We start from the raw sequence: 18,686 nt of genomic DNA on the forward strand, positions 1-18,686 counted from the left end.
TATATTCATTAAGAGAATTTTCATTTCATTTCACCCCAATTCAAAGAGTATAATCTAGTAAATATTAATCAAAAATTGCGTTGCGTAATTATGACTAACATCAAGAATGTTTCCTGATAAATCAATGATAAATCCATTAAAAAATTGCTACTGGCCGAGAATTTAAGACGTATTAAAAGGCAGAACAAAATTGAATAAAGTTTTATTTTTGTATTTAAAAATGTAAACGGCTCGATTGTGATTCAAAATTAAGTGAAATTTTAATCAATTAAAACTAAAATTAAAGCAATTTTTAATTTATTAAAGGTTATGATGAAAGGTAAATGAATCTATGTTCATTTGTATGATTTTATATTCTTTGAATTTTCAACAAACACTTTAGATGCACATCCAATGTAATTTTCATAGATCCATTCAAATTCACAATAAAATTTCAATTTATAATAAAAACTAATTTATCACTCATCAATTTGATGCGCAACAGCGGAGTTGTAGATTACGTTGCAAATTACGTTGAATAACAACTGTAAAATACAAATATATCCAACTATTATTGAAGCGTCAAAAGTAATTAAATTTAAAAAATTTTATTGTTGTATACGTTATATCTTTTATCTTCAAATAAACATTTAATGAAAAAACTTTATAGAATATCCGAAAAAATGTGTTCTTTAAATACAAAATTACAAAATTTTATGTCTTTTTCTTTATAGTTTTAATTTATTAATTATTAACTAAGCAATAAAAATAAATAGAAAAACAGGTATTTAATTTTTTAACAAAAAATGTATAAAATATATAAAACTTTATTGCTCCGCTGTTGCTTGATGCCTCCTCGGCCTGTATTCTTTCTCTCAGATTCCTTTATTACACTCACAGAACTTGGATCATATATGAAACAAAAAGTAGAACGTTTTATATATTTATTAATTCTATTTATTAAAATTATCATTAAAATGAAAGATTAAATAATTTGTATAATATTTTCATTTTTTAATTAGAAATTAATATTAGCTTATCGTTACAGTATTTACACATCAAAAACAAAAAGTGAGCAGAAAAATCAATATTGCTTAGAGTATAAAGGTTATCTTCAGAAGATGTTTTATAAAATTATCTTTTAAATCTTCTCCATTCTTTTTATCTTTGAAAGTTTTTCTATATATTGTATCTTAATGTTATTTTTTTAATTTATATATTTTCATGTATAAGCGATATTGTATTTTGCATAGTTCTTCAACATAATAACGTATTCGATATGTTGCAATCAAGATCACGATGCAGCAAACTTGATTTGATACGTTGTAGATGTGTATATTATAGCTCTAATAATAGATGTATCAAGCCGATAAATGCGAACCGATAAACAACCACCAACGCAAACACGTACCTCTTTACGGTTCGGCATGTAGAAATTTAATAGGACGTGTGACATTTACATGGATTTTCTGGAACGTGATGTATCGTTTTGCCAAAAAATAACAAATAGGAAATTGATACTCGTGCATCTTTTAACCCGAAAATAGTTTGGGTGTTTTATATTATAGTTTTTATATTCTAACAATGAGAAAATGTAAATTCTAAAACTGTTTTGTATGAATATTGTTTAACATAACTTCTTTATTTAATAATTATTCTTTACAAACCTTTAAATATGCAATTGCATCAATAGCCCATAATTAAAAAAATTATATTAATTTTCTTTATTTTTTATTGTAATAAGTTATGTGTTCATTCCGTTTAATATTTGTTTGGTTTCTATTACTTTTTTTTTTAGTTACTTTTATGGTTACTAGTTACTTTTTTCAGAAAATTAAATTCATATTCATAATGTTCTCAAATACTAATAAATCGGCAAATAATAAATAGTATATAATATATGTTACAATAATAGTGATTTTAAATGAGATGTAAAAACACTGTAAGGGATAAATCATAAAAGAATTAGATGACTACTCCCGGATTAGATTTATTACGTTATTGCATCCGTTTTGAAGAATAATTCATCAAAAAGTTCAGTTTTTTACGTATCTTCGACAAAAAATAAAGAAAAAACCGGAAATAATCTTAATTCCTTCTCATGTTAAATTTATCGCTTAAAAGTTTTATCAAAATTATTAATACTTTCTCATTAATTTTACATATTCAATTTAAAATGCTTGGAACCAAATTCTAATAGAGTCTAATTATCTATATTTTAATTTATTAATTAAAAAATTATTGTCATACATCAAAAACATGGTTATATTATTATATGTATCGGTAAAGCATAAAGCCGACGTTGAACGGAAGCAGCTGTATATTGTCGCAGGTAACCGGAACTTCTTGTATCCGAAAGAGACAAAGGATAATGAGACTGTTGTATTCGTATAGCCAACTTTGCATTTCTGTGAGCATGTCAGATAATCAAAAGCCTCAATCTACATTGGTGATTATATTTCAAGAGATTTACTCTTATTAAACGCAAGAGAACATATAGAACATATAAAATATTAACATCGTTGGTACCAAAGCAGTCAAAATAACTAATAATAATAGAATTTCTGAAAAAATTGCTCAAATTTATAACAGTGCATTTTATAAGATTTTTCATGATTTTATTGCTTCTTTTTTTTTAAATGTATACTAACATATTTAAATAGTGGAAATTTTTTTCTGCTATTTAAATATATTTATTCTATATGTTATTTAAATATGTTAATATACATTTATTTTCGATAATTCTAGAGTTAAACAATTTTTCGAACAAACAGTATCGTTAAAATAGTAAGACTCTGTTATATATTTTGACCTCTCACCGTATAAATATGATATTTCGATTAAAATTTCCATCATGCATGTGCATATGTCGAAACGCGTGCATAAGTAATTTATAGAATTTTGCATCTAGATTTTACAACGACCAACATTCTGTTGCATATATGCTATCGAGATCATCGGGAGAGTGACTTCTATCATATTTTTAATCAATTTAATTTCCATTCATACGTAAATTCACATATCAAGTGTGGCAATTGAAATTCGTGGAACGTATATATATATATATATGAATATTACCAGACACCGGCATTGCGAAACGCGAGTCGATTGCTTTTACATTTAAATGTCAATAGCAAACTTTCCACAAATTGTAAATCTAGAACGGCTAAGTGTAAATTGCGATTATATCAGCAACTGTTCCACTCCTTAAATGCATTAATATCAAAGTAATTTTAAGGGCATAAAATTATTCTCTCTATTTTCACCCGTGATTAAGTATTCCGTATGATTATATTTAATTTTTTATTTTTTCTGCGTTGTTAATAAATAATTCTAAAGACACTAAAAGATTCAATGCGGGAGAATTCAACTCATAATCTTCCTAGAATAATTTACAGCATACTGAAGTTAATCACGCACTCGCTTTTATATTACTGAAATGACGAGGGGTAATTAGAATAATATTAGAAGGATACTTTCAACTTTTATGAAATCGTCGGAAACGCCGTTACGTTTTAATGTCGATTATATTCAATTAGGCAGTACAGATTTCGTACTTCTCAGCGGATTAATGATTTTCGACGATATACAACTGTATATGTATCTACTTACACGCGCACATGTTTATGGCCATTTAACATGATTGCATGTACGTGTACGTGTCTCAAGAGGGCATACGTATGTATGTGAAGGAAGTGCTGAGAGTGACAAGCAGCTGCAAATTTTCCTCAAGCGAAGTAGCGGTTTGTCTCACCCTCGCCTGTCTCTCACATCTTGGCTTACCGCATTTTCCATTCGTCTTTCTACCCTCTGGAGAGATCCGTGGCCCCGAGCGAGAAATCTCAGCAAGTGCGAACTACTTAATCCGCAGTTGTTCGAAAAAAAAAAAATGTTAACTCACCCGTGGTATTTTCTTTATGTAATACGTTAATTTGATTTGTGTCCGTTGTAAATAACGATGCTATACAAAGTCTAGCATACGCGGTAAGATGATGTTGCCATTATCAACCTTGTAGTTCATTAGTCTAGTACCATCGTCGCTATTAGCCACATTAAGATCCTCTCATCTTTCTGTCCACAGCCACGGAAGAATTGGGAAGCAGCAAATTGAGCACCACATTGCCGACTGCTCCGACCGAGCTTTCGCAATTTCCGAAGCTGTGCGAGCTGCGCCGAAAATTCCCGGTTCTATACAGAGTGGAGTTTCAGGTGAGAGGCCCGGTAAATCCTATTTCCCTTCAACTCATCTAACTTCGGTCACCTCTCGGTCCCGTCGGACTCGCTTTTTCGCTTCGACAACTCTTACGACCTTTCCCTCGCCACGTTCTTCGATATACGCGTTATCGATTATTGGCTATAACAATTAGTCATACTTCATTACATCTTATAATCTTGAAACTGTTCGCTTTCCATTCTCGCACGTAATTTAAAGGAAACATGTTACGCGACTGTGGTTAAACATTATTGTTTCCTGATCGTATTGCTATAGACATGTTATTATTTCGTAACAGCTGTTTATTATGCAATTATTTTCCAATATCTCACAGATATTGAAGGCAAACACCGCGTCGTCAGATGCCGGAATAAGTTTATTTGCTTGATAGATACATGTATCGGAAATACGTGATGCAACCGATGCTATATACATTCATGTGGCACGTAGGCATACTTGTGGATATTACAGAGTGCTCGGCGATAGGCAGACAGCCAAGAGACAAAGCGAAACTCCTCCTGAGAAGGAGTAGTTCGAGAAATTGAAACTCAGTATAATATCGGTTTCTCATTAGACAGTTGTTTCGGAAATTCCACGATATATGAAGATGGGTTTTATCTTGACGATTTGCGTTAGTATACAGGGTGGGCCAAAAGTCTGGATACACCCAAATATCTCATAAACGATACATTTTAGAAAAAAATGTTTCAAACAAAAGTGTAAAGCTTAAAAAGACGTATTTAACGATAGTAGTTATTTGACCTAAAATGGCGTTGTCAAGGTCACGTCAAGGTCAACTTAATTTTTTTAAATGGAACCCCCTACTTTTTATTTCAGATTCTTGTAGGTTATGTTGAGACGATTTCAAAACACATATCATAAACTCTTTTCCGATGAGAACTTTCTGAGTTATGAGTCTTTAAAGTTTAAATACCGCCGGCATTAGAATTATCCAAGATACTCCACACGGTATGTCTTGGATAATTCTAATGCCGACGGTATTTAAACTTTAAAGACTCATAACTCAGGAAGTTCTCATCGGAAAAGAGTTTATGATATGTGTTTTGAAAACGTCTCAACATAACCTATAAGAATCTGAAATAAAAAGTAAGGGGTTCCATTTAAAAAAATTAAGTTGACCTTGACGTGACTTTGACAACCATTCTAGGTCAAATAACTGCTATCATTAAATGCGTCTTTTTAAGCTTTACAACTTTTGTTTGAAACATTTTTTTCTAAAATGTATCGTTTATGAGATATTTGAGTGTATCCAGACTTTTGGCTCACCCTGTATAATACATTCGAGATCCAAGAAGATTATACAACGAAAATTATAATCTCGAGAGTATATTATCAATTTGCGTATCACATGAAGATAATGTTAATTCTGGAATATTTGATCTGTTTTTTTTATAAAAGCATAAACATTAAAATTTTAGTTTTTATAATTTTAGTTTTATAATTAAATTTTAATTTATTATTATTAATTAATATTATTATTAATTTTTAATTTTAGTAATTAAATAGTAAATTTTTTATTTACAAAATGTAATTTATATGTAAAATGACTTTTATTTATTATATTATACATAATGTTTATTAATTATTATAAATAATCTTCTGCACTCGAAGGCGATTCTTTCAATTCATCAAAATTATTAATTTTAATATATAAAACAGTTTTACTGCTAAAAATTTCAAACTTAAAACACGTATCTTTTGGCCGTACTACCATTAAAATTAAGTATTTATTAAGTAAATTAAGTATTTAATACTCTTTCTATAGTTCCCAGATCAACTTATGCTATTATTATGCAAGTAGCACACAATGCATGCGAAATAGGAATTCCTTGCGAATGACGAGACAATTGAATTCTTAACTGCAACACCTTAGAAAATGACATCCACTCGTCCGATCTCCTTTCTTCCCTTCCATATCTCACCCTGCACTGCTGTTCCATCCTGCACTGCTGTTTCAGGAGACAAGAGATCTCAGGCAATATTTACATATTTCACCAAGTTGCTTTCACGTCCGTCTCTCGAAGCGCAAAATCGATCTACTTCCTTTGTATCGCGAAGAAAATATTTCTCTTCTATGTATGCAGTTTTACTCTTGAGAAATTCCAATTGTTGATGGACGGCCTTAGCGGGGCTCCATCTTTTATATTTTTGCGACTTGAGGAGACAGAATTTTAAAAAACTTTAAATTCACGTGGACATTTTCACAATAGATCCAATTTTTCATGTATAATATCACATTGGAGAATTGATGTATCAAAAGTTTACATTATCTGATAGCTTAAGCTATCCGAAGAATTTACATGGATGCGTGGTAAACACCTTCCTAAACGCGGCAAATGCGGACAGCTTTTTTCCAGACATCCGCCATTGACACGAGAAAGCTCTTAACCCTGTTCGCGTACAGTATGCATGACAACGCCGCCTTCGAGTACAGTTTATACGCCAGCAGATTATCCCGGGATATCCTATGTCCTCTTAGCATAGACTCCTATAACGATTGTATAATCGCGGGTTATACGGCAAACGATCCTTTTTGTACGGAAGCCACTTTGGACGCTCTGTCATCAGCCTTTCGTCGTGTCGAGAAATTTTCGTCACACGCGTTCTTTTCCACATTTTTTACTCGCAACCAATCCAGCATTTTTCCTCTGATAGGAAAAATCCAGTGAACTATCTGCGAATAACGGCGAGAGAAGTAAGGGGGTTGAATAGATAGGACGGACGGCAGGGGATGGTCGCTGCTGAATTTTAATCCAGCCAGCACGGTGCGGCGACGCGAAAATCATCTCGGCGTGATTTTTAAATTAAACTCACCCGGCATTATCGGAAATGAAAGTTCCTGATGTTCGACAAATACTGGCGAATAAAGCATCATACGTATTCATGAAGCGCGCAGAGAATGCGAAAAACTTCCGGTTTGTGAGAATTACGCAATTATGCAACACATGAATTAATTAAATTTTCAAAGTGGCAAAAGTGTTGTTAATGGTAGCGGTAACAACGGAAATGTTCCCTTTTAACGATTGTGCCAAAATCCAAAACACTTTACGACGAATGGAATCGATTGCGATATATCGTGTCGTAATACGTGTCGTTGACAATGTCTTAAAAAGAACCGCACGAACGATTTCGGTGATTTCAGCCAAGTAATGCGACACGTGTTTAGGATGCAGTTGTCGCATAAGTTTTCTGATTTGTCGAAGCTCAGAACTTGGGCAATCACTCCTGCCAAAGCAAACTACGCGGAGATTTTCACGTACACTGTGTGGCACAAAATATATACCGTTCAAATATCGCAGCTGCTAACTGCGCCAAAAATACGATCCGCAATGCTCACTGATTCCAATTAAATCGACGCGAACGATTGCACATACAGCCTTTGATAATATAAAAAAAAATTTTAACGCACGAAAAAAATACGCGCTTTCTATTGCAAAAATTGAATTTATCTGCACGCATTGACCGCAACGTGATATAAGTTTTGCATCATCGACTAAGAATTTTCTTCTCGATATATTTATTGTGAAACTTTTAAAAAGTAATAAGTTTTCTTCACGTCGAGCATATTTATAGTCAGACTTTTATCTTGTATAATTAGCTGTCAGCTTTATCGTAGGAACAGGTCTTTAAAGGGCAAAAGAAATATCTTCTACAATATTTTATTCGTTTGTTATGCATAACAACGATTTCTTCCTAAATCGATCCTTTATAACTTTATACGTTGCATTCAATTTAATATCAATTTCAAAGGCAATAATAACTTCTGTTATTGACACACGACATAATAATCTACTTTCTAAATGAAATGACTATAAGAATGAAAATTACAAAACTAACTTAATAACGTTGTATCTGAATTAAAACTTCCAGTATTATTAATAGTCGTTATCACAAGTATTGTTTTTTGAATAATTTTATAGTTGATGTAAAATAATCAATTACACCATTTCTCTGCTTAATAAATAATTACATCGCAAAATTTCCTGATAATTATACATAGTAAGGCTTTTACATTGAGATTTCATTCGTTTATCTTTCGTTTTCTATGTTTATTGCAGACAGCAACGAAGGTGGAAACGCATTCGTGCAGACACGCCATAAAACCCGCAAACAAGGAAAAGAATCAAAATCAAAAGTGTATTCCATGTAGGTACTAGTCGTAGATAGCACTTTCTGTTTTTATGTAGGCTAATCTAAGCCTCTTATTCAGTCACCTTGTTATCATTTTCATGTATGAAAGAGATTCGCGTTGATTGCACGCGTAATGACATAAAACATCGATTTGAAATACTGTGTAACAAGCACCTTTTCTTATAATGATTCACGAACAAGCGGATATAATTGCAAGCATGCTTTGCAAATTCAAACATTTTTAATTATGATAGTGGAGCTTATACTGAATAAATAAGAGATTCTATAATAGAAATAACCTCTGTCGCATTAATTATTGTGAGGAGCTTGTATTAAAAAATTAAAAAAATTTATAATATCGATAGAAATAAATCTATTGTAAGAATCTAATAACTGTTTCGCGAGTTGATTGACGGTTTCCGGATTTTCGTTAATTAACTTTCTTGCAATAGAGGAAAATAACCACGCTTACAAGATGGTTGCAATTGCCGGTGCCCTGTTCCTTTAACGAAGATTTATTTCCGTTCTAGAATAAGAGCTTTTACCACCTAAAGACTAAAATGTTTCCCTTCGCTTTTTTTCGTAGACGACTATAATAGGGTAGTATTGGAGACGATAGAAGGCGAGCCTGATTCCGATTACGTTAATGCATCCTACGTAGATGTGAGTATGTCATGATATTCGGTAATAAATGTCTACATCAATAAACAAAGGTCAAATTAAACGCGTTTCGAGATCACTGATCTCATAGGCGATCTCGAAATCTCCAATAAATCAATTGAATGTCTTTTATCTCGCGGAAAAGAAGGAAATTCGTCATATCGGCGAATTTGAATACGTATCTCTTGCGTAAAGGTTTGTGCAAGCTGATTATTACGCCCACGCGGAAGACTTAGATGAATATTAATCATGCATCGAGTATCAAATTACAGCGTCGAATATTACATTTCAGAGTATATTGAAACCGAACGCTTACATCGTCACTCAGGGACCTATGGAGAACACGGTGACCGAATTCTGGCGGATGGTCTGGCAAGAGCAAGCTTCCTGCATCGTTATGCTCACGAAAACCTTTGATTTTATCAGGGTAAAAAGCCATTTACAGCGAGACTTTCGTAAAAAGGAAAAACATAACGCAGAGCTCGGAAATAGTGTCCATTAAAGTTGCCACGCCGCAAAAAGCAGTCTTTATCGCACGATGACGTTGACTGCGAGTCAGCTTTAAGATAGCTTAGAGTCTGTTTTATGAATTCTTTACACCCTACAGCTTTTCAGCCACAACTTTCTCTTACAGGTGATGTGTGTACAGTACTGGCCGGCGAATAAAGAAAAAGACGAGGAATATGGGGGTATCGGCGTTTCCGTATTAAAAGAAGAGGAACTCGCTAATTTTCATATAAGGACGATAAGGCTATACAAAAAGAACGAGAACAACGTAAGTGTAACTGCTATTCACATAGAAACTTTGTATCAATATTATTTCGCTCGCAATATAAATACGACATATAAAAAATAGCAGAGCAAATATTATTCTTTTTTTTTTTAAAAGCACCTGTATCCCAGATTAATAACCTTCGACGTGCGCAGCAAATGAATAACACGTGCAGAACAATTAAATTCAATATTTGTGAGAAAGCGCAAATATTCGCGCTGATCAATTGACAATTCAGTAACTCGATTCGTCCCGAATTTGAATAAGTTGAAAAATTCGCGATGTATGTCATTTATCACTGTGTGTGAGGTAACAGAATAACGAAAATCCACCGCGACATTGTTCGATTATTCGTATATATTAAGATTTGAATAAATCAGAAGGGTTTGCGAATAAATCAGAAGGGCGTCACATCAACGAGAATTATTCGGATGATCCATAAATGGACCAATTCTTCTTCTTTTGAATGGAGAAATTTCTATGAAACAACCGCGAGGAACTCGAATGATTGTGTGTAATTGGATAATACAGTAGTTGGCCCAAATTGATCGGTAACGTACTCGATGCCAACTCGAAACCTTGTCTCAGCCTAGAAATGAATGGAACAAGGAATGGAGAACAAAGTTAGCGAGAAAGTTAGCTAAATTAACCATGTATAGATCGCATCACTTTCGTCAATTAGACCCTGCTCGAATGCGAAATGTGATACGAATCCGCGATATGAATGAGGATAAATTTGCTCAAGCAGTTATTACGCGAGCGGCTAATTTAATTGCACTTTTATCTACGAGAACGAGGAACGACAATTGCAAGGACTTTTTAAAGCTCTTCCGATTACTTACCTAGTCCTTTTCTCGTTCAACTTTTTTCCGTTATCTAGAGAGTCGTCTCAGGTTTTAAAGTTGTTCCTTCGCATCTTCGCATTAATGTCTCCGTCTGCTTTTCGAAACCTTTGTATATATTATTTTTCACTGTATATTGACCAGAAAGAGATGTTTATTCTTCCACGTGTATTTTTTGTGACAAAAGATTTTATTTTCGTATGTATAATATAATAGTCAATCTTTTTTGCACTGATTGTATATTTTAAAAAGATATTAAATAATTAAATAATAATATAAAAGCAATGTGTCGATTAAGTTAAAAGTTTTAGTTTTGATTTGTGTATGAAAAATTCAAAATGAATACAAAAATTTAGAGATATTCATAAAAATATATCTTTTATGAGTAAATAATCAAAAACGTTTGAATAAAAGTTTTCTTAAAAAAAAAAACTCTTTCTAAAAACACTTTATTCAATTTCTATAAAATTCCTATTTAATGTCTAACTATATTTTCTTAAGATATTGATAAGTTTTTATCAAACATCAATAACAATAATCGATTCTCAAGAATATAATAGGAAGATTATAAACTCTCTTTATTCATAATATATCATTGCTAAGAAAAGTAACTTACATATTTCAACAAATCTAGTTGTGAAACAAGTACCAACACGTGAAATTGATGAATTTAGGCTCTCGTTTGTCTCGCGATCAGCACTTTTCGATGAAAGATTGTTAACGAACCTATCGTATCAAATTATTGAGTATGCTTCTCTATTGAACAGTAGATGCAACAAAGTAATTACTTTCGAAATTTACTGACTGAAATTTAATATAGAAGAAGAGAACCTTGTAACCCCATTCCGGGAATAGCAAAGCAAGCTGAGAGGTTACAAAACACCCCGATGTGCAACACGGGCCGGGCAGCGCAAGATGCGACTGCAATTGTCGAGCTTAACGCGGCATTGTTAGGATAACAATACCGTAGGAGAATCTCACCCCCGGAAAATAATCTGCCGGCAACGCAAGTTGCACTTCGTGACCGCGCGTCGCTAATTTGTTAGACGGCGATTTTCTGCATTTCAGCAACGATCATAAATCTTGAAGCATTTTAATCTCACGTACATGTTCCGAACGATTCGGTGAGGAAAATAGAGAATGACAATGAAATGCAAAGTGTAGGAAATGAATGAGAGACGAAAATGATTGTCGTGAAAGATGATCGTTGTAACTCTGTATGCGAAAACGTTTTCAGGAGATTACGGAAGAAAGGACGTTGTTGCAATTTCATTACACAGAATGGCACTCACACACGTGTCCCTTCGGAAATGCGGTGCTGGAATTTAGACGGCGTGTTCGAGCCGTGGTGGGATCAACCATAAAGAACGAATCCGGTCCTATGGTCGTTCACTGCAAGTAAGGACACTTGTGTTACAAGTTAATTATTTATGTAAAAGTTAACAACGAGCCACTTTCGCGCTAACGAGATAATAAATTTGTTTGTTTGTGACACAAAGCGATGGTGGCGGACGATCGGGGGTATATTTAGCGATCGATGCGAACATGGAGCTAGCCGAAGAGGAAGACGCGTTCGACGTGTTTGGCTACTTGAAGAAGTTAAGGCAGAGCAGGAGAGGGCTCATAGAAAATTTGGTAGAACAACAATTATAAATATAAACACATATTTAAGTAATAATATAAGGACGGCGCGATGTGTCAATTAAGTTAAAAGTTTCAGTTTTGATTTATACAAAGAATTCTAATTTCTGTATTCTTTTTTTTTTTGTTAAAAGTTCTTGTTTCTCGAAAAAGAATTACACGAAAGCTCTCCTATTTTCAACGAATTATTTTCATAATTTGTTCTCAAATAAATTGTCCTTAATTTTTTTTTTTTGACATCCTTTTTGAAACTTATTATTGATGGTATAATTTTGCAACTTTGATATCTTATATTTCGATACATATGTACATTCAAATATAATAGGAACAGTACAAATTCGTATACGACACGCTCGAGGAATTCGTCGTGTGCGGTACATCGTGGTTCCCTGTAGCTGAATTATCGCAACGTCTAAAGCAGAAAAGTATAAAGAACCCGATAACTAAGATGAACGAATACCAAAGAGAGTACCAGCAAATTTGCAAGCAGACGCCACGTTTCACGATTGGCGATTGCGCCGGTGGACACAGAGCCGACAACAGAGAAAAGAATAGAGACGTCCTGGTAGTTCCACGTGAGTTTCAACTCGAACGACCGGCAACTTCGGCAAATAGCTTTTCCACACTGTACAAATCAATCTCCTGCTTTGTTACAGCGGACAACTTTCGACCGTACCTCACCAGCTTTCAGGGTAACAGTTTCACAGACTACATCAACGCTGTCTTTGTGGATGTAAGTCAGTAAAATAAATCACCTCGCTTAACTGGTTTATCTTTACCTTCTCTTACATCGCTTTGAAATCTGCATTTCTAATTTAGATATAAACTTTTAACGAAATTTGTACAAAGTGCACCACGCTGATAATTAAAACTGAAATTAATCGTTTTAGCGTTTATATAAATGTACTGACACAAATCTCTTTTATAGTTCAATCTACATTTATATTATTTAAATATAATATTAAAAACGATAATAAAAAAATAATAAAGTTTTATAAATATCGGATTTATAAATATCGAAAATATAAAAAACTTTGCGGATCGAAGTATATATTGCATTTCTCGAGATACATTCCCGCAATCGTTGCCAAGTTCTTCGTTCTTCCAAAGAACATTCATTCACTGTCATGCCACAGGGTTACACGAAACCGAGAGAATATATCGTAACGGAATGGCCCCTTCGACACACGTGCGGTGAATTCTGGTCTTTAGTTTACGACTATGAATGCGCTGCGGTAGTAGTTCTCTGCGTGCCACCTCAGGGATCCACGAATTTTCCCAGTTTTTGGCCTGAAGGAAGACACTCCAAGAAATACGGACCCGTGTTTACGATTGACCATATTAGCCACAATCATTACACCAATATAAAAACCTGGGTGAGAACTGATTCTCTAATCGTCATAAAGTAAAGACTCACGTAAAGTTTTCAATTTTTAGGTTTTATTTGAATCTTCACAAAAATTCTACGTGTGTATTTAAAAGATGTACGATGATAATATTTTTTTTCTTGTTTTTATCTGTGTGAATTATTTCTCAGGTTTTTAGGATAAATAAGAAAATCGTCTCATTGACGGAATTGATGGCGGGGGTGAAAGCACCACCAAAGACCGTGCAACTGTTCCAATTAACTTGTTGGCCAATGGGTCACAAAGTGCCCACGTCTACAAATAGTTTAGTAGAGCTCATGAATATGGTTGAGAGATGGAGACAACGAACAGATTACGGACCAGTAGCTGTGGTTTCGCCCGATGGAAGAAGTCGTTGTGGAGTCTATTGTGCGGCCAACGCGTGCATAGAACAAGTCATTCAACATGGAGAAGTTGACATTTTCCAAGCCGTAAAAACTGTACGCAGACACAGACCCCAGCTTGTGGAAAACATGGTATAATTATAACGTTACAATACAGTATCCTCTAAATTTCTTACGCGTTTCTCAAATTATAATATTGTTTGTATATTATAACATGCTTTTTATTAAAGATACTTTGTTTTTGTGTCTTATATAAAAATATAAGACACAAGCATATGGAGAAACATGTGTAACATTCTTTTCCAGACGGAGTACAAGTACTGTTATGACTTGGTTCTACACTACGTATTGCACTATTTAAATAAAGACATGAACGAAAAGAAGTGAGAATGCGAGTTGAGGGACGAGCTGTGGTTCATCGAATTCGGTCGCGGAGCAGCGCTGCCGTTGACCCCGGAAGAGGCACCGGTGGACGGGGAACCGGTGGTGCCTTGTGCCCAAGGTCGCATCATCGTGGAGACTGCGAGGCCGGCACCGCCACATTTTGCTACTTGCTCCGGCTATCGCAGGCCGCTTCTCAGCCGCACTTCCAACGAAGTATCGGTTAGTGATGGAACGGCACCGTCATCGAGTGGCACGGAGCAGAGTCAACAAGAGCAGCAACAACAACACACACAGCAGACCGTTGGCGGTAAAGGCGCCGTCAGCAAGGGTACAGTAACGCCGCAGAGTCCTGCCTCGAGGCCGGAAGATCTCAGCGTGAGATCCTGGTACCTGGAGGATTATCCGACGACCGATACCTCACCGGGGCCGATGGGCGATCGGAGCTCGTATCCCTCGTGCTCGTATACCGATGGTAGGGATAGCAAACCGGATTTGAACTCGACGAGGAATAGCAGCATCGAGAGCGAATTCCCGAAGCCGATAGTATCGATACCGCGGAAGGCTTGTATGGATCTAACGACTGCGATGGCATTGTTGGATGAGACCTGCCCGAACGTGGAACCCAGTCCATCTCTCACCCCGAGAACGCCCAGAACACCGCTGACACCGTATACGACGCGGAGCAAACGGGCCCGTTCCAAGAGCAGTGACAATTCATCGAATTACAGCAACGATCGGCTGAGTGATCGCTCGTTCGAGGTCACCAAAGACAAGGAAAAGAAGAGGCCGTTCCTAAGGAAGATAGGCATTTCAAAAACTGAGGACCGACCATTCCTGGCGAAGCTGACACCGAGGATTCTTGGTAAGCCCTATCTGGAAAAGATCGGACCCAGCAAAGCCATCGAGAGACCGTTCCTCGACAAGATCGGCTCGTCCAAAACTTTAGACAAATTCATCTTCGACACGCCGCGTAACGAACGCAAGAATGAACTTAGGACGAGGACGAACGACGTGATGAAGAATCACGACGGAATAAAGAATAACATCAGGCATGACATCGAGCAGATTGCCATCGAAGAAGATGTTGAAAACGCAATCGAAACACCAGAGGTAACACCTGTTACTTCCCGTTTGGAACAAGTACAACACAAATCTTTAAGTATTGCAGAGACTCCACAAACGGCGACAACAACCTGCGAAAGAAGACGGTCGGGTAAAGAGAGTACTCTTTCGAGACGGAAGATCTAGAGTCCACTGTACCGAAGGAACGAAACACGTTACATGGAACGTCTTTAGACGATGTGTTGAATTCAGGGCCGAGCTCGTTGCCGACGGATAACAGCGACGAGCAAACGGATTCACGGCTAGAATTCACGGAGAAGCGACCGACCAGCGTGACCGCCGAGTTATTGAAGTGCCGAGTGACCACAAGCGAGGAAATAATATCCTCCTCTACCACGTGTTTGAATTCACCGAGTGAAACTAACAGCTGGAACAACTCGCCGCAAACAGAATCTTTCAGGGTTCTCACGAGATCATTCGTAGCGACGACAGCACGCCAAACTCACCCACGAAGAGGCCTATCTCGAGCGTCTCCCCTGATCGTGAGATCGAGTTGAGGAGTAGCACTCTGGAAAGAGGAACTTTGTCCCCGACGAAAACTAGGAAATCGATCATTGAGGACATGAGGACGGTCGAGAATACGCGTAGGTCAATCAAGTACAATCAGTTTGAAAGACGAGGCATCTCTTCGGACAATCTCCTGGCGAAAGACGCTCTTTCATTCGTCACTGCCGCTCGTACTATGACCGATAACATCGGGAGAACACGGGAGATCTCGTCAGAAGATTCGCTGACGACTCGTCGAGAGTACACAAGGGAGACATTCAAACAATTGCAAGACAAATTTAAGATGCAGGAAATACCTATGGAGAGTTACGCGGCTTTCAAACGGCGCACTCAAGCCGCTCCGGGAGCAATAAGTCGACAAGAAAGACTGAACCTTTTACCAGGGGACCTTGACGTAACCATAAAGAGCACACCTAAGAAGGAAAATGTTCCATCGACTGACACAATTGTAAGCGAAACTGCCATGAATAAGCGAGATCAGAGTCAAGAAGGTACGGTGAGATCCATTCTGAGAAAGCAGGAAGGAATCGATCATCCCGATCAGGAATCAGACACAAACGCGTCCATCAGACGACCAAAGAGGCGGATCTTTCATGAACCGTCGCAGGAGACTATGGATCTGCTGACGGAATTGCGCAAGGTGAAGAGCCTGTTAAAGACCCCGTCCTGGGAAAAGGACCTAGATCTCGATCAGAAGCCGGTGCGGATGCCGAAGCGTATTTTGCTAACAGACAAGGAATTTTGTCTTTCTGTAGAGCGGGAGAACAGCGTGCGACGTCCGTCGAGGATGATTAACTCGCTGGAGACTACAGAAGAGGGTAAAATTACATCAAATCGGGAAAATAAAGAGAACAAAGAGAGCAACGAAACGAAAATCGGAAATAAAAAATCACCCGGACCAGCTCTGTTCGAGAAGAAGTGTCTGTCGTTGGACTACGCCGACGAAGAGAAGCCTCAGAAGCCGGAAGTCAGAACGATCTCTTTGGCCTCTACGAGGGATTTGCCGTCCGAAACCGAGGAGATCGACGATTATCCCGATATGACGTTGATTTGCGACTCCAAGAGCTGCTCCTCGAGCGTCTTCAACTCTCCGTCCGAGGAGACGAACAAGAAAGATCTGGTTGGCGAGCCAGAGGAAGAAGAACAACCGAAAAAGCCTAGTCAGAATCATTGCGCCGAGGTAGACATCGCCATTCCCATCGATCAAAAGATCAACAGTCCCAAAGGAGATGTTCAAGGGCGGACTAGCGATCTCTACGAGATCATATCGCCCCGGTCGACGCCGTTCCGCGTTAAGAAGCGACTCGGCAAAATCTCCGTCGAAGAGACCGTCAAGCCGGAGAATTTCACCCTCGGTTCTAAGGTCGACTGCCGATCGGTTGTTGCTCAGAAACGGACCAAGTGCTTCCCTTTATAACGCACGTCGATCTGCCCGTGGGCGAAATTCTCTATGGCACTGGTTCGTGTTCGTACCGTAAGAAGACACGCAGATAAAGTTGCGTTTCGCCTTAATCCTTTCGATACCGTGTTAAACACAAGCGCGTTGTGCCAAATAATTTCTAACATCTTATTTAAACAAACAAAAAAAAAAGAAGAATTTGAACTCTGGTGAAATACTGTAAATGCTAAAAATTTTAGCTGTTCTGCAATTTTTATTATTCGCGTTGTTATTAATATTCTTATGATCCTATATAAAAGATATATATGTACCTATTCTATATCTTTTACCTATCTTTTTAGAAAAAAAATCATTTCACACATACACACAATTGTAATACGATTTTAAAATATCCTATAGAGTTGAGTAAATTGTCTTAACCGAACATTTTATAATTATACATTGATAAGAAAGATGAAAAGAAAATTATTCGTTAAAGCATTATATAGAAAAATATTACTGTACAAAGCCTAGGTACTGAAAGGATTAAATCTATCGAGTGATTCATAATAATAGTTACGTCTTCATTCGGTACGAGCATTCTTTCTTGAGTTGCTTCTAAGATCAAACAAATTAATAGTAAAAATCTCGTCAATAACTCGCCTAGTAGAAAAATTTCTCAATGAATTTGCGTAATTCGAAAACAGATATTTTTCTTATATGATGCTCGTCTTAAGATGACTTTGTATACTACCGCTATTAGTTCTTATAATTAGTCGAAATTAATCGTGTATATGGACGGCAGAATAGAAATTTCTAGTTCTACTTTGTATAAGCGAATATAATGATGGCATCTGCTAAATACAGCTTTCTAACTTTTAAATTATTCCTGTTGCATTTTTGCAGTTTTTTTTCGGGCAGTGTTGTTGGATACAGTGAATATATAGAGAATATGGTAATAAGTAAAGAGCGGAAATGAAAAAAATTTGAAATGCATGGGGATAGCAGATGCCACATTTCATTTCGCTCTATTGCATAATATAAAAATATTGCTAATCTTCTATTGGTAAAATAAAATGACATCCTCTCGAAAGTATAATGAAATTCGATTTTGCGACTGTTGGGAGACGAAAAGAAAGATTAAAAATTAAACCATAAAATTGGAAAATGAAAAAATGTGTGATCTAGAAAAAAAAATGACAGCTTTGTGAAGAGGATCTGTCCAGTTTAGAGCCTAATTCCGGAGTTTTCGACGGAACGAAATCCGAGACGTGCGAGAGCTCCTA

At 36.4% G+C, this 18,686-nt stretch overlaps 2 protein-coding genes across 2 annotated transcripts in view; both read left to right on the plus strand.

Annotated features, from left to right (window-relative positions):
• Positions 1–14,406, plus strand: part of Ptp36E (protein tyrosine phosphatase 36E) — a 65,824-nt gene extending 51,418 nt beyond the window's left edge. The window contains exons 3-14 of the mRNA XM_018460250.1: positions 4,061–4,188; positions 8,272–8,359; positions 8,931–9,007; positions 9,297–9,431; positions 9,639–9,779; positions 11,856–12,016; positions 12,118–12,253; positions 12,585–12,834; positions 12,916–12,992; positions 13,396–13,635; positions 13,797–14,141; positions 14,316–14,406. Of these exons, the coding sequence (XP_018315752.1) occupies positions 4,061–4,188; positions 8,272–8,359; positions 8,931–9,007; positions 9,297–9,431; positions 9,639–9,779; positions 11,856–12,016; positions 12,118–12,253; positions 12,585–12,834; positions 12,916–12,992; positions 13,396–13,635; positions 13,797–14,141; positions 14,316–14,396 (1,859 nt within the window). The 3' untranslated portion in view covers positions 14,397–14,406. The remainder of the gene's footprint in view (positions 1–4,060; positions 4,189–8,271; positions 8,360–8,930; positions 9,008–9,296; positions 9,432–9,638; positions 9,780–11,855; positions 12,017–12,117; positions 12,254–12,584; positions 12,835–12,915; positions 12,993–13,395; positions 13,636–13,796; positions 14,142–14,315) is intronic.
• LOC108730478 (uncharacterized) lies at positions 14,399–17,627 on the plus strand. The gene is given in 4 exon segments (XM_018460201.1): positions 14,399–14,511; positions 14,579–15,611; positions 15,614–15,895; positions 15,898–17,627. Coding segments are annotated over 4 exon segments (2,970 nt in total). The 3' UTR covers positions 17,440–17,627.
• The last annotated feature ends 1,059 nt before the right edge of the window (positions 17,628–18,686 follow it).

Source organism: Mycetomoellerius zeteki, unplaced genomic scaffold (assembly GCF_001594055.1).
Source record: "Mycetomoellerius zeteki isolate Tzet28-1 unplaced genomic scaffold, Tzet1.0 scaffold93, whole genome shotgun sequence".
Classification (NCBI taxonomy): domain Eukaryota; kingdom Metazoa; phylum Arthropoda; class Insecta; order Hymenoptera; family Formicidae; genus Mycetomoellerius; species Mycetomoellerius zeteki.